At 44.8% G+C, this 23321-nt stretch overlaps 1 protein-coding gene across 2 annotated transcripts in view; it reads right to left on the bottom strand.

Annotated features, from left to right (window-relative positions):
* The window catches only part of ABCG4 (ATP binding cassette subfamily G member 4), a 113864-nt gene that overhangs the window by 72382 nt on the left and 18161 nt on the right, over positions 1-23321 (bottom strand). For both annotated transcript variants that reach the window (XM_068242852.1, XM_068242853.1), the window contains exon 3: positions 7237-7506. In XM_068242852.1, the coding sequence (XP_068098953.1) occupies positions 7237-7462 (226 nt within the window). In that variant the 5' untranslated portion in view covers positions 7463-7506. The remainder of the gene's footprint in view (positions 1-7236; positions 7507-23321) is intronic.

Genomic DNA, 23321 nt, shown 5'->3' with positions numbered 1-23321 from the left:
TATATGCTTTAATTAGCAAAGCCAGTGGTGTGCTGCCTCTTCACTTCTGTACACTGCTTATTTATTAAGGTATATCCAGAGATATTGGGGACAGTATATAAGTGATCCGAAAAACACAGACTGGATTTTATAAAACAAATTCTCTGTTATTATGTGCTAAGATATTGTAGCCATTGCTTATGTCATATTTTTATGAAATGGAGGTTGTAGACGGTTTAGTAAACTAGCAGTTGCGAGATTGCAGCCTTATGCTAGTACCATGGTGAGAATGTTTTGTTTAATCTAGGCTGTCGTGTATTTATTTAACAACTATTTTATTTTTATTGAGAGATGAAAAGGAGGTCATAGGATACACATGTGACCAACATACATTAATATTTTGTTACAAGATGAGGCTCCTTGTGTTAATTACATGGCAATGAATCAGGGTCGTATTAAACTGTCAGTGATTTACTAGTCTTGGCTGCTATCCTTCCTTTTAATACAGAGTAGCATTAATTGTATGCCTTTCTAACCTTTACAGCTCTTGATTTATCACAATCCCCACCTCGCTAGTCAAATAATCATTCTTGCTGAGACTCTCTTCCCATCCACATCCCCTATTCCACTATCACTTACAACTCTTCATCCTTTTCCACGCATTAGAGGGCAGAAAAATCATCTTTCCCAAAACATAAGGACATTACTAAGACAACTAGGAACTTGGCATGAAACAACATCCTGTCTCGCCTCACGGAGCAAAATATTTCCCTTGCCAAATAAGAACTCCCTATCCCCCCCACCCCTCCCTCCAACATCATAACTGGATCTAATTTGCCTTATTTTCATTCTCTCCGCCATTAAAAAGAAAGCTTCTCTCTATTTATATGTTTATAATCATCAGCCTATGTTGCACTTACAGTGCTGCCTGTAATTATTCATACCCCTGGCAAATTTTGACTTTTATGCAACCAGCAAGTAATTTTTAGACAGGAAATGACATAGGTGTCTCCCAAAAGATAATAAGACGATGTACAAGAGGCATTATTGTGGAAAAAAATACATTTCTCAGCTTGTATTTACATTTGAGCAAAGTGTCCAGTCCAGTTGCTGATTTAGGACCGAAAGTGGCTTTAATATTTCTCCAATCACAGCTATTTTCGGTGTCAGCACTCAACCAGGAACGTCGGATATCATATTCTTAAGAGAAGTAGGCTCCCTAATTATTCGCCAAATAATAGTAAGACATTGGAAAGAATTGACACCTTTAAACCTTGCTGAGTGGGTAAAAGGGATGGATGATTTATGTGAAATTAATATAGAGAACATGGAGGAATGGTCATCAAACATAATTCAGTATTGGAGGGAGAAATGGGGGAAGTTGCGGGATATATGAGCTTAAGAAATGTTAGGGAGTGACCATTTGGGTGGCTTTTGTTGGAGTAAGTGAACGTGAAGATGTGTATGGTATGCATGCTTGGAATGAAAAGAGAGATATACAGTACATAGAAAAGTATGATTGTGACCTATTCAGGTATAAGCAGTTAAATCAAATTCAGCCCGCCTCTATCAAGCTGTTCTTCTTTCTTCTTTTACATAATTTGTACATAATTTTGTTCCTAGCATACGAAAACTCTTTTTTCAAACTATGATGCTAACACCCCCTGACGCAAGGCCTCGAGGGCAAATATAAGAATGGGAATGATGCTGGTGGAAAAGTCGGGTAACGACCTGGATGGTTATGCTGAGTTTGAAAGGGAAAAAGGGAAGAAGAAAAAAAAAGTGTCCAGTCCAAAATTATTCATACCCTCCACAAACTGTCACAGTCTGTGAGAAAATCCAAAGTTCTATACCATTCCAAATAGTCCAAGCTGTTTTAATCAATTCAACAGGTTCATCTGGACAAAGAAGAAGATTTCTGGTTTAAGTCAAAATTTGCTAAGAGTATGAATAATTATGGGCAGCACTGTACAGACACATAGTGAATGGACCTTTCTTTAGCTTCTAGTATCAGTTGTGACCTTCTGATGCGTTCTACTTCATTGACCAGATTTCCAGATTTCTACAGTAAAATGTTTCACAATAGTGCCTCAAAAGTGTTATTTAACTTGTATACAGTGAAGATATATATTATCTGATGTATATGGGGCTAACATGGCTTGAATACATGTTGCACCACCGCATGAGTTGGGTGCCGGGTGGTGCCGCTAGTAAAAATATTGGTAATTTACATTACTGATATTTAATTTTGCGCTAACTTGGCACCCATTCTCACATGAATCCCCTAACGCCTAACACTAACCCTTCAAGTGCCTAAAACTAACCCCCCCTCCCCAATTCCTAACACTAACCCCTGCGACCCCCAAACAACCGTTAGTTGTAGCCGACCATTATTTCCTATGCAGTAGCTGATAGGCTATTATCAGCATCGTGTGCCCAACTCAACACTTGGGCACCCAATTACCGATATTTTACACAGGTGTCTGATCCAGTATGGCTTTGCATTTTCGACAAATATCAAATGTAGTGGATTAAATCTCTGGCAGCATAACAGGAGTTTGTATGTTTTTTATTTACCATCTAGATCAGGGGTGGGAGCTCCTGGCTTGCTTGGTCATTTCATCCGGATCCACCATTTTGCATTACACTGTTACATTAGTAAGCTCCGCCCACATCCTGTCATGGCCATGCCCATTTTTCACCACGGAGCAAGATTCTGGTCCGGCCCCTCGGTCAAACCTGAAAAGCTCATGTGGCCCTCGAGTCAAAAGGTTTACCCACCATTGATCTAAATACAACTTTGTAAGCCACTTCTTGGCTTTTGAATAAATACACAACAGGTTATTGTGTTATCTCTGTCCTAGCTCTATTGACCAGACCTCTACAAATTTAGGTAGACTGTCTACAATAATGGAGTAAAAGTTTCTGTGAAGGACAGACACATTGGGTTGTGTTCACTAAGCTTAGTTAAAATGTACCTGTGCAAACAGCAACGCTTGTTATACAACGCGTGTAATGCTTGTTATACAAGCAACACAAATATTATGGGTATAACTCCAGTTACCCAAAGTCCATAATGTGAAAAGATTGCATAGCGTTCAGTATAATTGCTGTCTGCACATATTGATTTTAAAAAGTTTAGTGAATAAACCCCACTGTATTTTTGCCTCAATCAGAAATTCCTTGACAAATACTGTATTCTTTTGTTTATCTCTGATTTTCGACTTAGGTACAGCAGTGCCTGTGTAGACCTAAGATGGCAAACACTGTCTAACATGGCTCTACACTGGACCATCACCTACATCCTTCAGTTAGGACATTTACTATGACAGGCCCCACTGGACAAGCTCTCAAACTTCCTCCAAGCCCTATTTGGTAAGATGCACCATCATAATGTGCATAATAAGACAGTACAGTGCACAAGCTCTATGATCACATAGCTCAGGGTGGTGGCACACCACTCTGCAGGGACATAGATGCTGGAATCAGCATCAAAGCACAAGGCTCAAAAAGACACCAGAAAGAGATGAAGGGGTAGCCAAAAGCCTCTAAAAGAGGTCCAGCATCAGATAACAATGCAACAAGTCCCAAATGAAAATTAGCAAGTACCCCAGTCACCTAGTCCCAATCCTTATTTAGACTGTTAGGAAAAGAAGTCTTGTCCTCACTTGCTAAACTCCCTGCAGCCACGTGTTCCCTTCATGTATAGGGTAATGGCATAACTGCACATCAGTCAATATTGCAGCTATTCTCCCTCATCCCCAACTCCTCTCTAACACTTTCATACTCTTGGGAATGATAATCAGGAAAAGAGGTGTGAAAATTTTATTCACCAATTCTGCTGTTTTTGTATTAAATGCCATATTAAGATGAAAGAGGTAAGGCATGATTTTAAAAGAAATGTGATAAATGTTACTGCCATATTGGTAGGCTTCCAATTATGGGAGATGATGCCAATGCAGCGCTGGACCTACCATCGACAGTATGAGCAGCGATGGACTACTGGGTGCGCAGGCTTGACCTGTGGCCAGAGCTGTCCCAATTTGCCATCCAACCAGTGGCGTACCTAGGGCATTTGACACCCGGTGCTGGGTATTATAAGACACCCCCCCCCCCAAAAAAAAGTAAAGGGGCAAAAAAATGGGTAAAAATGGGCGTGGCCATGACCGGATGAGGGCGGAGCTAACTGTAATTTGACGTGAACCCGGGTGAGAGTGATATGGAGGCTGCCATATTTACTTCCTTTTAAACAATACTAGTTGCCCTGCTGATCTATTTGGCTGCTGAATCACACCAGAAACAAGCATGCTTGTTCAGGGTCTGTGGTTGAAAGAATTAGAGGCAGAGGACCAGCACGGCAGCCAGGCAACTGGTATTGCTTAAAAGGAGATAAATATGGCAGCCTCAATATTATTCTCACCTCGGGTTCCCTTTAAAAGTGCAATGCAAAGACAGTGGACCCAAGTTTTGGTGACCCTTTCCCCAGAAAATTCACATAATTGTGCAGATTTGCCCAGAGAATACGTTCAATCATGTCGGCAGATTTGCCCAGAAAATACATGCAAACATGTCTGCAGATTAGCCCAGAGAATACGTTCAATCATGTCGGCAGATTTGCCCAGAAAATACATGCAATCATGTCTGCAGATTTGCCCAGAAAATACATGCAATCATGTCTGCAGATTAGCCCAGAGAATACGTTCAATCATGTCGGCAGATTTGCCCAGAAAATACATGCAATCATGTCAGCAGATTTGCCCAGAAAATACATGCAATCATGTCGGCAGATTTGCCCAGAAAATACATGCAATCATGTCTGCAGATTTGCCCAGAGAATACGTTCAATCATGTCGGCAGATTTGCCCAGAAAATACATGCAATCATGTCGGCAGATTTGCCCAGAAAATACATGCAATCATGTCGGCAGATTTGCCCAGAAAATACATGCAATCATGTCGGCAGATTTGCCCAGAAAATACATGCAATCATGTAGCAGATTTGACCAGAAAATACATGCAATCGTGTGGCAGACCTGTCCACAAAACACTTCAATCGTCAATAGTTGCCCCCAGTATAGCTAGTATAGTTGCCCCCTGTATAGCTAGTATATTTGCCCCCTGTATAGCTAGTATATTTGCCCCCTGTATAGCTGCCCCCAGTATAGCTGCCCCCAGTATAGCTAGTATAGCTGCCCCCAGTATAGCTAGTATAGTTGCCCCCAGTATAGCTCCCCCCAGTATAGCTAGTATAGCTGCCCCCAGTATAGCTGCCCCCAGTATAGCTAGTATAGCTGCCCCCCAGTATAGCTGCCCCCAGTATAGCTAGTATAGCTGCCCCCAGTATAGCTGCCCCCAGTATAGCTAGTATAGCTGCCCCCAGTATAGCTGCCCCCAGTATAGCTGCCCCCAGTATAGCTAGTATAGCTGCCCCCAGTATAGCTGCCCCCAGTATAGCTAGTTTAGTTGCCCCCAGTATAGCTAGTATAGCTGCCCCCAGTATAGCTGCCCCCAGTATAGCTGCCCCCCAGTATAGCTGCCCCCCAGTATAGCTAGTTTAGCTGCCCCCAATATAGCTAGTTTAGTTGCCCCCAGTATAGCTAGTATAGCTGCCCCCAGTATAGCTGCCCCCCAGTATAGCTGCCCCCAGTATAGCTAGTTTAGTTGCCCCCAGTATAGCTAGTTTAGTTGCCCCCAGTATAGCCAGTACAGTTGCCCCCAGAATAGCTAGTATAGCTGCCCCCAGAATAGCTAGTTTAGTTGCCCCCAGTGTGAGGAAAGCCTGGAAGGAGGGGTGGCGGGGAGGGGGGCCGGACCCCCCACCTCCCTCACCTGGGTCCCCTCCTTCTGGCGCTTCCCCCTCCTAATTAGCAGCAGCGGGCAGGAGTGGCGAAGAAGACTCACTCACCTGCTCCTGGCGATAGCGGCGGCGCATAGCATCATCCTCACGCGACGCTGGTCTCCGACTTCTCTGTTGCTCACTGTGCTTCCGCCAATCAGGAAGCACAGTGAGCGGTGGAGAAGGCGGAGACCAGCGTCATGTGACGATGACGCTATTTGCCATCGCCTGGAACGCAGGAAGGAGGTGAGTAAGTCCTCTTGCCCACTGCTGCCCGCTGCTGCCAATTAGGAGGGGGAAGCGCCAGAAGGTGGGGACCCAGGTGAGGGAGGTGGGGGGTCCGGCCCCCCTCCCCGCCGCTTTCCCCGCCACCCCTCCTTTCCGTGCTGCTTCCCCCTCCTGTCCTGCACATTACACAGGCCTCTGTGGGAGGCCTGATGACACCCCCTGGGGCGCCCGACACCCGGTGCGGGGCGCCCCCTGCCGCCCTACTGCATCCAACTTCTCTCTTGCCCTGCCTCAAGCATCCTGTCAGAAAGGACCTTCAGTGCAGCTGGAGGAATTGTCACTGAGAAGAGAAGTCGCCTAAGTCTCAAAAGTGTTCAGTACCTGACCTTTATCAAAATGAAGGAGGCATGGATACCGGAGGGCTACTGCCCGCCCGAAGACTAAGTCAGTCCCCACACACAGCATCTCTGCCTGGTCGCCGTGTGACTGCTTGCCCCAAGACTAAGTCGCTCCCCACACAGCACCTCTGCCCGCAGGCCGCTTGACTGCCTTCTCCGCCACCACCAACAGGGTCCAGGACTCCAGGTGTGGCCTTATAATAATTTTTCTGGTGTGTGTACATGCCTGCCTAATTTTTCTGGCTGCACTGCAGCTGCAACAACACAGCAAAAGGCATGCACATGTGCGTATTCCCCTTCGTGATCATTACCTTGCTGCGGTGAAGGGGCTTGCGTATCACAATGAAACAATGACCGGCGGCGATATGAGTGTCTCTCCAGATTTTTCCCCGGGACTTTTGGTGTCTATCCCACTCCGCCATGCCCCCCTCCAGGTGTTAGACCCCTTGAAACATCTTTTCCATCACTTTTGTGGCTAGCATAAATGTTTCTAGTTTTCAAAGTTCGCCTCCCCATTGAAGTCTATTGCGGTTCGCGAAAGTTTGCGCGAACCAAACTTTTGCGGAAGTTCGCGAACCGAAAATAGGAGGTTCGGGCCATCTCTAATGCCAACGGCAAGCAAGAAAATACTAATTTTGACAGTACTGTTTCACCTCATTTTTGGTCGTTTTTCAATAGCAGAGTGCTGAAAAGCTATTTTAAACAGAAGATGAGAAATTATCTGTTAGGAGAAAACTAAGGAGAAAAAGTGAATTGAATTAAGGCCGCTGTGTATCTCCATGCAACCCTCACTCACCCCTCTTTCGCCAGCATGGTCCTTCTCGTACTGAATAAGACACGTCTTTAAACTCAATATCCACAGATGACCTTTTCGGAAGATGGCAGAAGCGCCGTGCATCGGTGATGTGGTTTTCCACCTTCTTCAGGTGGGTTGCAAGAAGTGTTGAATCCTGTATGGGTTGGCACAAGCCATCCTCAGCTGTATCTATATCCTGATTAGCTGAAGGCACCTTCTCGGCCATATGTGAGTGAGATGATGATTAAATGGATCCACAATGCTACAGATCTGAAATGAAAAAGAAAAGCAATGAGGATGCAGAAAATACAACCTGTCTTCTTAGGGCTTCCGATTTTTATTAGTAGAACTACTGTTGGCTGGATAGTGCACTGGTTAAGGGCTCTGCCTCTGCCACAGGCGACCTGGGTTCGCATTTTCAACTATTCCTGTTCAGTAAAGCTTGCACCTATTCAGTAGGAAACCTTGGGCAAGACTCCCTAACACTACCACTGCCTACTAAGCGTGCCCTAGTGGCTGCAGCTCTGGCGCTTTGAGTCCGCCAGGAGAAAAGCACAATATAAATGTTCTGTGTCTTGCCTTGCCTACTGTAACATATAAAGCCAACAGCTTGGAATACATTCTTTTGTTTTCAGTCCCATTGTGCATGCAACACCAGATAGGTTGCAGTTTCAGAGCATGGTGATATTGCTAATATGCTGCATGGTTTCATGTTCAGCAAAGTGTTTACTGCCTAAATATTTAAAATACACCCAATTTTTCCTCCAGCTAATAAGATATTTTGTGAACAGGAAAAGGTGTGTTTGGACCGCTTATCAGTTTACAACATGTCTGCTGGAAGTGTACTCAGGGCCGGATTTCTGGCAAGGCCACATAGGCCATGGCCTAGGGCACCAGAATTTTAGGGGCGGCTCAGTGAGGGGCAGTAAAGCTGTTCTATGCAGCCATCCCTATCTACAAAGACAGCTTTAACCTTTGAACTCTCTGTCCTGGACTTGTGTCATCCCTGCAAGACCTGTAAGCTCTATCCTGCAGGTATACTTCAGCCTAACTCTCATGGTGACTCAATGGGTCCATCATTACCGAGATGGCAAACATAACAGTTCTTAAGGAAAACATAATTTATAATCTATACGCGTATTACTAAAATAGTTATTGTCTGTGACATCCAATGATGGAAAGTAAGGAGAATTCTCATTGGGGCACACAGAGATAACAACCATACAGATGGTATAGTTGGCCTTGGGCGGTAAAAAGTACAAATCCGGCCCTGAGTGTACTGCTACCTTTTCTCTTCAAAACTTACAACTCTCAACTGCAGAATAACATTGTTTTACATGCATGTTTGATTTAAATTATCTAGTTTAAATCATTTAGCAGAGGAGTCCCAATGACAAACTGAAGCTTTACAATCTACCATTCAGTACAGTAATTATAACTATGAATGACAATAGGTCTAAGGGTGGCCACTAATGATCCAATCTTTTTCATCCAATCTCACCAAATCTATGTAGTAGAAGAGTAAACAATGAATATATTGAATGGATACTATAGGCAATGCCCTTATATTACATAGAAATGGTAAGATTGGATGAAAAAGATTGGACCGTTAGTGGTCACCTTAAGAAATGTGTCCATCTTTCTTCTTTTAATTCATTTATTGATTTTACCATCACAGATAACTGGGCAGGACTTGTAATATTATTGTAAATAATGGATGTGAATTAACACTCGAGAAAATATCACTCACGGTAAGTTTAGTTTTATCTATATTACGTTTTAGGGCATATCTTAGCCAACCATGAATATATTACTGTAGAATAGGTACACTTACATTTTTGTACATGATAGGGAGAAATGGCAGCACATCCAAAACCAGGCTGCATCTGAATGACTTAACAGCAAGAGGTGCGCAGAGACTCTTAAAGGCATAAATGCACCCAACTCCATCTAAAACAGGCGCTACAAATTAACACTAATGGATATTACCTTCCAAAACAGTTTGCATGCAAAAAAAAATTGTACTAGACCCTTCCACCGCAGTGAAGTCATCCTACTGGAAGGGACTGTAACCTCTATTTTGAACAACCAGAAAACAACATGCAAACGTCTGTTTGACCTGGGAGCCAGCTACCCATTAAAGTAAAAGAAGGGGTACAGCATGGGCCAAGCACACGCTTCAAGGCATGTAACACAAAACGTACATTTCCTCTTCTTTTACATTAATGACTAGCTGCTCCCAGGTCAAATGGACGTTTGCATGTTGTTTTCTGGTTGTTCAAAATAGAGGTTGGGGACCCTTCCAATAGGGTGACCTCACTGCGGTGGAAGGATTTAGAACGAAATTCTTGCATGCAAATTGTTTTGGAAGCTAACATCCTCCATTAGTGTAAATTTGTAGTACCTGTTTCACATGCCATTGGGTGCCTTTATGCCTTTAAGAGGCTCTGAACATCTCTTCCTGTTAAGTGATTCAGATGCAGCCTGGTTTTGGATGTGCTGCTATTTCTCCCTATCGTGTACAAAAATGAAGACATAACTAGAAAGCAGTTCGAAATGACAGTTAGGACATTAGGAGAAAGATCACAAGTAAAGAAATACAGCTGGGTACCATCAATGTACAAGAAATACTGGAGGCTACATCCAGGGAAGAACAGAAATCCCAGGAAACTGCACCACTTAATTCAAGTTTGAAAAAATCATATACAGGATCTTTATTATAACATGATCAAATGCTAATGCAATACCTTATGATAGTACAATACAATTAAAAACACATAAAAAAACAAAATAAAAATCTTTGCCATGACACAATAACCTATTATAATATTGCTGCCCAAATACTATACTGTCAGCAGCAGAGGTTCAAAAATGAACCTCCATGTCATTGAATCAGTAATAACAAATTCACAGTGATATAAAGGTGCTAATAGAAAGCATAATTGCTACAGAGAAATCATAATAAAAAAAACAAGAAAATAAAAGTGCAAAGCAAAATATCAATACAATTATGTCTCACAGTGTGTGCAAACCTGAATTATGCCCAGGGAGCAGCCTATAAAGTGTATAAGGAAGGAGGGTACTTAGCCCAGGAGAATAATCAGATGCAGAGTGGGACAGGCATGTAAGCAGAGATTGATAGAGGGCTCCCCGACTGACCCCACTAGTTCTGCAGGAGTCACCCTGCTTTCTCAGGAGAGGAGACGCGGCTGCTCACTTATCCTTATGTCAGCCCATTTCTAGGAAAAAATCTTTGTTTAGGAGTTGTAGTTCCCTGAATACTGGTTTAATGCTTGATGTGTTTTTTTTTTTTTATCAAAGATTTAGAAGCCAAATATGCTTCCAACTATGTTTCATGCATGACATGTATGCCTCTTGGTGTGAGGAAGCATAGGGGACAGTTTGGGTATATCAGAATTACCATCTGGAGGTATTGGGACCCCAATAGGTTTGTAAATTTGATTTACAGTGTCATTGATGAATGATTAAGCCATAAACACAACTTATTTTTTTCTTGTTTTATTGGAAAGTTCTACAGCAGCAAACTAGTTTTCATTGACATTCATTTCATAGATGTAAGAACTATATGAATACTAACCTTTCTGATAACTTACATTGCTTTGAGAAGGTACAATATTAAAAAGGCCTTCAGAAAAAGCATTCTAATGATGAGTTTATTGGGTGATCTTTGCCCCTTTTGGTTCAAACCAGTGATTTGTTTCTCAGGGTGGTTGGCTATTAGGATCAATAAAAGTACTCTAGTCCTATTGGCCTTTTTAATCTTTAAAACTTTTTTGTGCAAAAATCACAATCACCATGCATTGAGGTCACCACTTATCAACCTGACTCTCATGAGTCTGATTCACAGTGTAATTGATGATGACCATTATGCTGGTTTAAGAGGACTCTCACGGGATACGAGACATGATTAAGCAGACTATTTAACAGAATAATGTCAGGATTCCATCAGACGATAAACAACGCTATAGGTTATTTTTCCTGGGTTTCTTTACAGCCAGAAGATGTGCTCATAAATTCTGTATGGCTATTTCCAGAAAATATAGAAACGTACTCCTGATGTATATGTGCTGGAACGGGTGATATAAGAATGCCTTAAACTTGTGTAACGTGTCTGATTCATGGCGACACCTAGCCAAATAAACAGCTGATGATATCTGTCCTGCTTTGTGTAGCTCTGGAACACTTCCCTAGGCAAGACTACACAGCAAATGAGGTTCTTTACTTACCAGCCCAGCACTTGTCATGCTGTGACTCACGATCTAAATGACTGTGACAGTTATGCTGCCTTAAAGTAAACTTGAGATGAGAGGGATATGGAGGCTGCCATATTTATTTCCATTTAAACAATACAAGTTGCCTGGCAGCCCTGTTCATCTTCTGTTGTCAGCAGTGTCTGAGTCACAACCCTGAAACAAACATGTCGGTAACACAGCCATAGTCAGAGCACCTGATCTGCATGCTTGTTCAGGATCTATAGCTAAAAGGATTGTAGACATAGAGCTTGATTCACTAAGACAAATAGCACGCCTTATCAAAGTTAGCACACCTTATCAGAGTAGCATAGCGAGCTCTACGAATGTATGCCTGCTAATTGGCAATGACGAAATCTCCACTCGTCCTGCCCTGAGCCCCTGCGGGTTCGTAGCGCTCGCTATGCTACTTTGATAAGGCGTGTTAACTTTGATAAGGCATGCTATTTGTTTTAGTAAATCAAGCCCATAGGATCAGGGGACAGTCAGTCAAAGTTAATTGTTTAAAAGTAAATAAATATGTCAGCCTCCATATCTCTCATAACCTCGGGTTCCCTTTAAGTGGAGCCCACATTACAGAAGGAACAATTATTTACCGGTGGGTAGAGTTACAGCACAAGCTGAATTCCAGGATATATTCTTTCTACTGAGTTTCTCTTGCTATGTCCAGATGTGTTAATACAATAACTTGTTCATGCAGGAGATGTGTTAATGCAATAACTTGTTCATGTCCAGATTATGTGTGATAACAATGCTGATGTGTTTCCCCTGGAATTGGTTGAATAGTTATTCCCCATCCTCCGTCATGCTGGCACCCAGTGAAACTAGTTCTCATCTGCTTAGCTACTTCTATGAATATTTCATTAGTTTTGCTGTACTTAGGTTTGAATGGGAAATGGGCTATACACACATTGGCCTTTGTGCTTGCTTTGCACGATAGCCTGTGACAGCCATTTTTGCTTGGCTCGCCTGACTATGTGCAGTTTTATGGAGAGGGAAGGAGGAAGAGAAGCAGGAGAAACCCTGTTTGGGGCCAAAGACAGAGCAAGGAACCCCAAAAAATGTAACATAGCCAGCTACTTTTTCCTAGGTTATATATTGAGCAAGGATGCTCAAGAGGATCCTGGACAGCGATGGTAGTCTCCAGTAGGACACAAGAAGTCTCTGGAGAATCTAGAGCAGGGGTGTTAAACTCAAATACAAAGTGGGCAAAATTGAACACTGGGACCTAGTCGCGGGCCAACCTCAATGTCTACTGGCCACCTTCCTCCCTTTTAAAGTTCCCAGGTGTATAATGGCCCACCCTCCAAAGTTCCGTGGTGTCTAGTGGTCCCCCCTCCTCTATACAGTTCCCTGGTGTCTAGAGGCCCCACCCTCCCCTATACTGTTCCCTAGTGTTCAGTGCTTTCCCCCTATTTCTCCAATATGGCTTTCCAGGTGTTCTTGGGCTTCACCTCCAATATATCTTCCCCGGTGATCTAGTGGGCCAAACATAATGCAAAGTGGGGAAACCACTTCAGGGCCAAGTTTAATGGCTCTGAGGACCAGATTTGGCCCACGGGCCGGAGTTTGACATGTATGATCTAAAGGCTTCCCTCTTTATAGGTATCTCATTTTTTGCATTCGGTTCGCCTTGGTTTGTTTTAATGGATTCTAAGGCAGCAGGGCAAATAATTGGAAAAAATCTGCCTAACAGCACCAGGAAATAGTGGTTCACATATAAAAATCTTGCCTCAGTACGGGTAACATTAAAGTGAACCTGAACTGAGTACAATTATTTATAATAAACACATGATGTACCTGCAAATGAATACTACATACCTACCTCGCCATCAGTTCCTCTCAGAAGCTCACAATTTTCTTCTAACAACGATTCCTTCCAGTTCTGACAAGTTTCTGTCAGAACTGAAATATATCAGGTTTATATCAGTTGCTGACAGTTATAACAGAAAGGACAACTGATGTGCAAGGTAATGTCCAAGTTTACCTATGGCTCAAGTGGGCAATATTACAGTTTAACAGTGTGCTGACCAGGAAGCTGTTATGGGGTAATGGCTATTTTCAAAATGGAGGACCGGGAATTCCATTGATCACAGTGGAGAGGAGAAAGAGATTGATGAGTAGACTACATGGGAGGTAAGTATGACATGTGTGTGTTTATTTTGACTTTTTATTTTCAGTTCAGGTTTGCTTTAAGGAAGGACAGCGAGGTAATGCTGCAGATTCTCGCACGGCGGCACACATCCACGTCCCCTCCGTACACTTCTGCATTGGGAGATGTGGAAGTGACGCGGACGCCAGTGAAAGTGATGCAATGCGGCTAGGTAGCCACACTCGCATCACTTGTTATTGAAAACGGGCCCTAACTGATCAAATATTGTGCAAATGAGCAGGTAGACTGGCTGGCATCTTACTATTTTGGCAGTTAAACTGCCATTCAGGAAATGCTTTTGAAAACAAAGAAAACCCTGAGAATCCCCCATGAAGAGATGGACTAGTCCAAAACCTGTCGGTTCTGCCAGATTTTAGCTGCTTACCTTTGTCGCTGGAGTGGTCCTTTAACAAATGAAGCTTTGCTGCAACAATTGCAAATTATTCTGGAGTTTTTTAAATAATATGGCGAACGATACAGGGGCTGGTTTTTTTTCATACTGAATAGTACAACTGGTCTTATTTTCTTTTTTCATTCATGATACATCAAGAACAGGAAATCCCACATGAGTAACTGCACTTTGCACATTGTTACTGCTCTTTGCTTTGTTTTTTTAACCTCTTGAGGCTGAAATGCGTTTTCAGTACTGATCCATGTTACCAGCTGTCATATACGGCTGGAGTGTGAAATGACAGCTGTGTTACGACGCTTGTCACCTGAATAACAGCCAGCGGCACTGCAATTTCTTGATGGAAGTAACAATAGGCCTCGTAATCAGAGTGATCAGGTGCCTCTTGGTCACATGATCACTCTGATTACCAATCACATGCGTCACGTATTGTACTGCTGTACTGCTTTATGGGGGAGGGGAGGGGGAGGGGGAGGTAGGCACAGGAGACATTGCCCTGAAGGAACTACAGTAGCATTAACTTTAATTTTCATGCTCAGTTGATTGCTGAAGTGGAGGCTATCAACTTCAAGAGTAACCTGCAGGGCCGTTTCTTGGGCAGTGCGGGCAGGGTGACCGCACTGGGCGCAGACCATAAAGTAGATGAAGGGGGGTGCGCAGGCAGAAGGACATTACCGCTAGGGAGCTGGTGATGCGCAGTGCAGCCAAATGGAAGAAGAAAGAAAATTACCAGCGCGATCACCTTTCTTGACTCCTCCTAGGCTGCCTGCGTCAGACTTCAAGTCGTCATGTCACCACCGCATGATGACACCTAATGTCTTGTAGCGGTACTGCAGGCTGTGAGTGTGCAGCACCCATGGAGGAGTCGGCTTTCCGGGCTCTCCTCGCCTGGGTGTTTTCCTGCTTCCTCCTGGATGAGCGGCTGGTCACTAGAAAGTAGGCAGATCTACTTGTGACCTGAGGCTGTGTTTCTGTTCCTAAAGAGTAAGGTTCCCGAGTCCACGGGGTGGGGGGGAAGGGGGCGCAATTTTTACACCCTCGCCCTGGGTGCAATTTATCCTAGAAACTTTCCTGGTAACCTGTACATGATCATTTCAGGTAATGAAGATGCATAGGTGAATTTAGTAGGGCTGCTTCTGTTTGGATACTCATCATTGCAGTGTTCAGACAGAGCTAAGTGAGAAGGTTGCAGCCTGACTCTCTGCAAGTTTTATGATGGAGGAAGTGCTGGTGAGATGCTCCTGAAAAAAGTAGTTTAACTATTTTATTTCATATCACAGGAAAGATATTAAAATAAAGACAAGTTCTCCCATTGAGTATCTACAGTACATGGTACTTGGATAAAAGTTGAATCTGCAATTTAAAAAAGCAACAACTCACAAATCTTGGCAGTTCAAGAGAACAAATGAAAGAAAAAACCCCAAATAAAATAAATTAGCTTCAACTGAACACCCTTCTCTGCTTTAAAATGTTTCATCACCTCTACTGAGTAGCTTTTTCACATATCTTTGGACTGCTGGGCATTATGTACCTGGCATGTCTTTGGACTGCTGGGCATTATGTACCTGGCATGTCTTTGGACTGCTGGGCATTATGTACTTGGTATGTCTTTGCACTGCTGGGCATTATGTACCTGGCATGTCTTTGGACTGCTGGACATTATGTACCTGGCATGTCTTTGGACTGCTGGGCATTATGTACCTGGCATGTCTTTGGATTGCTGGGCATTATGTACCTGGCATGTCTTTGGACTGCTGGGCATTATGTACCTGGCAAATATCTTTGGACAGCTGGGCATTATGTACCTGGCATGTCTTTGGACTGCTGGGCATTATGTACCTGGCAAATTTCTTTGGACTGCTGGGCATTATGTACCTGGCATGTCTTTGGACTGCTGGGCATTATGTACCTGGCAAATTTCTTTGGACTGCTGGGCATTATGTACCTGGCATGTCTTTGGACTGCTGGGCATTATGTACCTGGCATGTCTTTGGACTTCTGGGCATTATGTACCTGGCAAATTTCTTTGGACTGCTGGGCATTATGTACCTGGCATGTCTTTGGACTGCTGGGCATTATGTACCTGGCATGTCTTTGGATTGCTGGGCATTATGTACCTGGCATGTCTTTGGACTGCTGGGTATTATGTATCTAGCACATGTCTCACATGCCCCAAGTATAGATAGCCATTATAGTTGCCCCCAGTATAGGTTAGCTTAGGAAGGTGCCTCAAGTATAGGTAGCCAGTATAGTTGCCCCTGGTTCAGGTTAGCTAGGTAGGTGCTGCCAACAATGCCCCATAGATTAGCTAGGTAGGTGGCTGCCTCCAGTATAGGTAGCCAGGCAGCATAGGAGTAGCAGCGAGGGAGAGCGGGCATAGTAACAACTTACCTTTCGGAATGAAACCGGCAGCTTCTATCTTCTTTCTTTTTCCTCTCCCAGCCGTCCATCATGTTAATATCAGCGTCCACTGTGATGACTTCCGGTTTGGTCAACACAGGAGACGCTGTAATCAATGCGACTGACGACGCATGGGAGAGGAAGTAGGAAGAGGCTGGAAGTAGGAAGGTGAGTTGCGCTATAATTATACGCGTCGGGTAGCGTCGGAATGCGGAAAAACATACGTGTCAAAAAAATTGCCACTTTCACGATTACGTAATCGTCATGCCTCACATCGCGATTTTGATTTTAAAACGATTAATCGTGCAGCCCTAGCCTGCAGTGTAGGTAAACCAGGTCTAGTTGCACTCAGTATAGGTCCCCCAGTATAGGTAGCCACAGTGTTCTCCCCAGGCTCTTTTAGCTGGGTTCTCCACCCGGCTACTTTTGGTGACCACCCGTCTGTCATCGGCTCACTTCTTCATCCTCCTCCTATGCTGTTAGCAGAGTTTTGCTGGACCTGCATTCCCCCGTCGCTCCCCACCCGGCTACTTTTTCATGCCACCCGGCTGGAAAAAATGTGTGGGGAGAACACTGTAGCCAGGAATAGGTACCCTAGTATAGGTAGCCAGCTATAGGTCCCCCAGTATAGGTTCCCAGGAATAGGTGCCCCAGTATAGTTGCCCCCTGTATAGGTTAGCCAGGTAGGTGCCTCCAGTATAGGTTGCCAGTATAGTTGCCCCCAGTATAGATTAAATAGGCAGGTGCCCCCGGTATAAGTTAGATAGGTAGGTGCCCCCAGTACAGGTTAGCTAGGTGGGTGCCTGTAATATAGGTAGCTAGAATAGTTGCACCCAGCACAGGTTAGATAGGTAGGTGCCCCCGGGATAGGTTAGTTAGGTAGGCGCCTCCAATATAGGTAGCCAGTATAGTTGCCACCAGTATAGGCTAGCTAGGTAGGTAGGTGCCCCCAATACAGGTTAGATAAGTAGGTGCCCCTAGTATAGGTTAGATAGGTAGGTGCCCCTAGTATAGGTTAGATAGGTAGCTGCCCCCCAGTATAGGTTAGATAGGTAGCTGCCCCCCAGTATAGGTTAGATCAGATAGGTGCCCCCCAGTATAGGTTAGATAGGTAGCTGCCCCCCAGTATAGGTTAGGTTAGGTAGGTGCCCCCCAGTATAGGTTAGATAGGTAGCTGCCCCCCAGTATAGGTTAGATAGGTAGCTGCCCCCCAGTAAAGGTTAGATTAGGTAGGTGCCCCTCAGTATTGGTTAGATAGGTAGCTGCCCCCCAGTATAGGCTAGCGTAGGTAGGTGCCCCCCAGTATAGGTTAGATAGGTAGCTGCTCCCCAGTATAGGTTAAATTAGTTAGCTGCCCCCCAGTATAGTTGAGGTAGGTAGGTAGGTCCCCCCCCCATAATGGAGGGGGGAGTCAGCTGCAGAGTGATGCAGATTGATTGCAGCAGGAAGCGCTGTATACAACTCACCTCCCTGGTTCCAATCGCCGCTCACTAGCCGCCAGTCTCTGCTAAACAGGAAGCAGCGTGTGTATACCGGCTATGCAGAGCAGGAGTCCAGCGGCAAGTGAGCGGCGCTTGGAACGCAGGGAGGTGAGTTGTATACAGCGCTTCCTGCTGCAATCACTCTGCATCTGAGGGGGGAACATGGAGGGCGGCCCGGGGAGAAGAAGGGATGGAGAGGTGGGGCAGCCCTCTCCGCAGCTCCCCCCTCCATTACAGCGCCCCCCTCCCTCAGCGCTCAAGGCGGCCGCATGGGCAATCCAAACAGGAGAAGTTTAAAGTGTACCTGAGATGATAAAGAAAAAAAATTATACATACCTGGGGATTCCTCCAGCCCTCTCCAGGTTGATCGCTCCCTCGCTGTCCTCCTCTGCCTGGATCGTCCGCAATTGGCCCCGGAAAATCCTCAAGTCAGGGCTAGTCGGTGCAGGTGCAGAACACTCCCGGGAACGGGAGCGTGACACGGACAGGTGCGGCTGGGCTATGCATACGCAGTACGCCCTGCACCGGAGGACTTTCTCAGTTCAATTGCGGAGGATCCAGGTGGCGCAGAAGGATGGTGAGGACATGATGAACCTGGAGGGGGCTGGAGGAAGCCCCAAGTATGTATATTTTTTTTCTTTTCCGCCATCTCAGGTTTACTTTAAGGAGGTCCTCCAAGACCAGTTGGTGGGCAGAATATATCCATGGGTAAATGGAATTAGGGATCACCAAGGATGACAAATATACCCTTCCCATGCCTTCCAAAAGGATGACCACCACCTAGAAGAAAGAAACCGACGAACACGCAATTGGGACAGAAATTCTAGTATTGAATAGTGACTGGCACATGCAGCAGATCCACCAGAATTTTCAGCGGGCCATAGGAGGCAAAGACTCAGGATGGGCAAACACAACGAAAAACAGTACTTTGCCATCAGATGCAGACCCACAGAGGTTCACCACAAACCCAGTAATAAATCTTTCTGATCAAATACTCAATGAGAGTGAACAAGATTTGCTGTCCAGCGGACTTTCTTTTGTCCATTCACTGGATTTAATACATTTGCGTGAGACATGTTTCATTTTGAAAGATCCATGAAGCTCACACAATTTTTTGGCAAAAACCAGTTCCACTATGCCCTCTCCATTGAAGCACAAAAGTAAATTCTCACCACCAGGGGTATATTTACCACTATAGAGTGAATCACACAAATGGTTAAATATACATTCTTTTCTCTGGCTGAGAACATCAACAGTAGCAGGTTGTATAATTTAAAGTACCCCTGAACCAGGTTGTAAATAATATATTTTTTATACAGTTTAATTTCTAGTGCTGTGACTTATGTCACAGCACAATCCTCTCCTTCCAGTACCCCATGTGTTCTCCATTCTGCTCAACCGAAATATTTGACTTGAGCAGAATGTCAATAATGAGTGGGGAGGAAGTGTCAGTACTTCCTCCTCTCTGCCTATCCTTAGCTCCACCCTCTGCACTTGCAGCTTATCATTCCTGAACTGAGACAGCACACAGCATGAAGGGGAGCTACGCTGTGTGCTGGCTTCTGATAATTAAGGTCAGAACAATAGTGTACAATATACACTATCGTTCTCACCTCAATTACCACAAGCCTGCACGCAGCGCAGCTCCACTGCGCGCTGTGTGTGGTACTCAGATCAGGAACAATAAGCTATGAGTGCAGGGGCGGAGCCAGGGACAGGGAGAGAGGTGGAGGTACTGACACTTCCTCCCCGCCCATCATCGATGACTTAGTAGAGCGGGGGACAGAGGGGGGAGCTGGAGGGGGAGGAGGATGGTGCTGTGATTTATATCATAGCACCAGAAATTTCACAATATAAAAAAGTATATTGTTCAAAACCCCATTCAGGGGTACTTTAACAAAGGATGAGTGCCAGGCACTGAAGGTCTTGACACAGAACAATAACATTATCATTAAACCTGCCGATAAGGGGGGGGGGGGTGAAATAGTGGTTTTGAAATACAGTAATTATCAGACAGGCATGTTGTCTATGTTAACCTCCCCGGCGTTCTATTGAGATCGCCAGGGCGGCTGCGGGAGGTTTTTTTTTTTATAATGAAAGCCCACTAGAGGGTGCTCCTATTGCATATTTCCGATCGCCTCCGGCGATCAGAAATAACAAGAAGGGCCGCGAAGAGCGGCCCTCCTTGTTTTGCTTTTCTCGTCGCCATGGCGACGAGCGGAGTGACGTCATGGACGTCAGCCGCCTCCGATCCAGCCCTTAGCGCTGGCCGGAACTGATTGGTCCGGCTGCACAGGGCTCGGGCGGCTGGGGGGACCCTCTTTCGCCGCTGCTCACGGCGGATCGCCGCAGAGCGGCGGCGATCAGGCAGCACACGCGGATGGCAAAGTGCCGGCTGCGTGTGCTGCTTTTTATTTGATAAAAATTGGCCCAGCAGGGCCTGAGCGGCACCCTCCGGCGGTAATGGACGAGCTGAGCTCGTCCATACCGCTCAGAAGGTTAAGTAACACTAAAGGTGGCTATACATTCGGCAACTTGACAACCGATTTCTATTATCGAATCGGATGAAAATAGGTGCCGCCAACAGCATGCCCGACTGACGGACATGTTGCAAGATGTAGGGCCAACATGCTCGATCGGATGCATGAAAGTAACGGCATGCGATGTCGGGATAGAGATAAACGTGACGGAACCCCCAGCGCTATCTCCCCCAGTGTAAAATATGCCCTGTGCGTGAATACTTTATCTGTCGGTATCCACAGCTGGCTCCGTGCTCCATCCATATACATGTGCCCCACGTGTTTGGCGGCGTATACGTGGGTGCAAGGTGTGACATCACACACGAGCCTACAGATAAAGTATTCACGCATGGGGCACTGGGGGGGGGGGGGGCACATTTTACACTAGGGGGGATAATGCTGGGGGCAATGTCACAAGGCCATTTCCCAAGAGATTTCATGCTGAAATTGATCAGGAATCAGCCTGTGATGTATGGGCAGACAACAGATCTCTCTCCGATCATATTCAATCAGAGAGAGATCTGTCTCTTGGTCGATCTGCCCATACATCGTGATGTATGGGCACCTTAATGGTTATGATCAACAAGGATCCCACCACCTTGATTTAGAAATAGTTAATAACTAACCAAGTTAAGGTTCGTACACACATGCAACTATTCCACCCAACTATCGTCCAAACTTGGTCTGTTGGATGATAGTTGGGCAAGTGTACGCATGGCAAATGGCTAGACGAGCGACTGATAACAGGCGATTTGCCCGAATCAATCACTGGTTCAACTTACATGACTGTTGGGCTGATTTTGTGCAGTTGGACTCGTGTGTACACGTCGTTTGAACGACTTGTACTTGTTTTGAATGCGGTCATATCTTGCAGTCCGTCGTTCCGCTTGCGTGCGCAGTATGTACATGAGTTAGTAGTTTAGTTGATTTGGCCATGTGGAAATACAGGTCGTTCAATGGGTTGTCTTGCAGTTGGTCATGTCGTTGGTCGTGCGCTTTGTTGGACATGTGTACGGACCTTTAGGATACGAAGAGGACCTATAATGGATAGATTGTTGCAAACTATCAGAGATTACCTGTATGGAAATACAACCAGATCCCAGTTATCTCTACGGACTTCCTGAGGTACATTATTATTATTATTATTATTATTATTGATTTATAAAGCACCAACATATTCCTTGGTGCATTAAGTGGGTTAATCCTTTATAGATAGACCCATTCTTTTGGGCATGAAGTCAATAAAACAGCTTTTTGGTCCATTCATTGATTATCATCCCCAATCCGTTGTCTGAAAATTAACAGCATATTTGTGGATCACTGTGAATTTTTTTTGAAAAAGCATAGAAGTCAAACAGAACTGGATCCTATGTACAATGGACATTACGTTATCGTACACATGCAATACTAATGAGGCAGGTCTGAAAGCTACCAAACATTTTCTTACCAGAGACAATAAGGGTTCTTTTCCCACCAAGTAAATTATCCATGGCCTTAACCTAATGCTACATAATACCTTTTTTCATTTTGAGAATGTGGTGCCATCAATGCCTGGGAACCACAATGGGAAGTTTGGCAGCCCCTGCTTTTACTTACAGTATTTATTTGCACAGAGAAGGCTCAGGCACCACAGACGCAGTGGATGTACTGTTATTATAGATTCCAGGAGAGAGGGAACCCTGCACAAACATCGCAAGCAGGCCAAAACACGCTGCCTTGTTCAGGAAACAAACACAACCTAGAAACGTGGGTATTCCATTTGTACAAATTCACATGCACCATAGGGTAAAAAAAGCAGTAACCCAAAATCCACCCATCTTATCAGCAGATAGGAACTTAGTTCCAGGTTTAAAAACCAAACCCCTGTTTGCATACAAATCATACAGGAGCCTATGCAGCCATCTGGATCAGGTTGATCCGTGGGAGACATACTCCAAACCTACTTTTGTTTTCTCAAGTTGGACAGAATGTTACAGGTGTCCAATCACCCTTGCGACTCCTGCCATTGCAGAGGGGCCCAGAAGTTTTGGGGCCCTCTTCTCCTCCCTCTTCCCAACTGCAGGTGCAGCCAATATGCAAAAAACTCCCTGCTCAGTCACAAAAACTGTGTGCAGGAGTATGTGTATTTTTTCCTGCTTCCAGATGAAGTTTCACAGCAGAACACTCTCTGCTGCCATTCACTGGCTCCTGATCACGTGACCTGCATGAGGTTCGGGGACCAAGGGGGGCCCATGCTCTCATTTTTGCAGGGGGGCCCATTAAGTCTAGTTACGCCCCACAACATATGTAATACTATCATCACAGGGGACAGATTCTTCTACCCATACAGTGGTAAATCTTATAGAATCCAAGAATATTTGAACTGTGGCTCAGAGTTTGTTGTTTACATACTTAAATGCTCTTGAGGTCTAGTTCATATGGGGAAAACCACTGGTCTTTTAAAAAACAAGGTTTCAAAAACATAGGAGCAACATCAAGATAGCACTCCAAGCAAATGAAAAGGTTGAAACTCCTGGCCAATACAAGCCAATGGCAATACTCTTTGCAGAGAACAGGCATCCTGTACAAAGTCTCAGGGGCATAGTTATTGACCATGTACACAAACCTAAGAAGGTTCCATTTAAAAAATTGCTTTATTCTGCTCTAGATATACCATGACCTGAATAAACAAGAGCCTTCACAGAAATGTGGGATTAAACACCTGATTAGGGGATGCTTTTATACTACCCCACAAGGGGGTAGCTTGCCACGGGATCACCGCACTGCATGAATCTGCACTTCATATGACCCTGTGGCAGAGTGCATATGCATAGGCACGCCCCCGATTCAGTGATGTACTCCCTGCTGGACAGG

This window comes from Hyperolius riggenbachi, chromosome 6 (genome assembly GCF_040937935.1).
Source record: "Hyperolius riggenbachi isolate aHypRig1 chromosome 6, aHypRig1.pri, whole genome shotgun sequence".
Classification (NCBI taxonomy): domain Eukaryota; kingdom Metazoa; phylum Chordata; class Amphibia; order Anura; family Hyperoliidae; genus Hyperolius; species Hyperolius riggenbachi.
The sequence above is the reverse complement of the archived record's forward strand: the minus strand, read 5'-3'. Positions and strand labels throughout refer to the sequence as shown.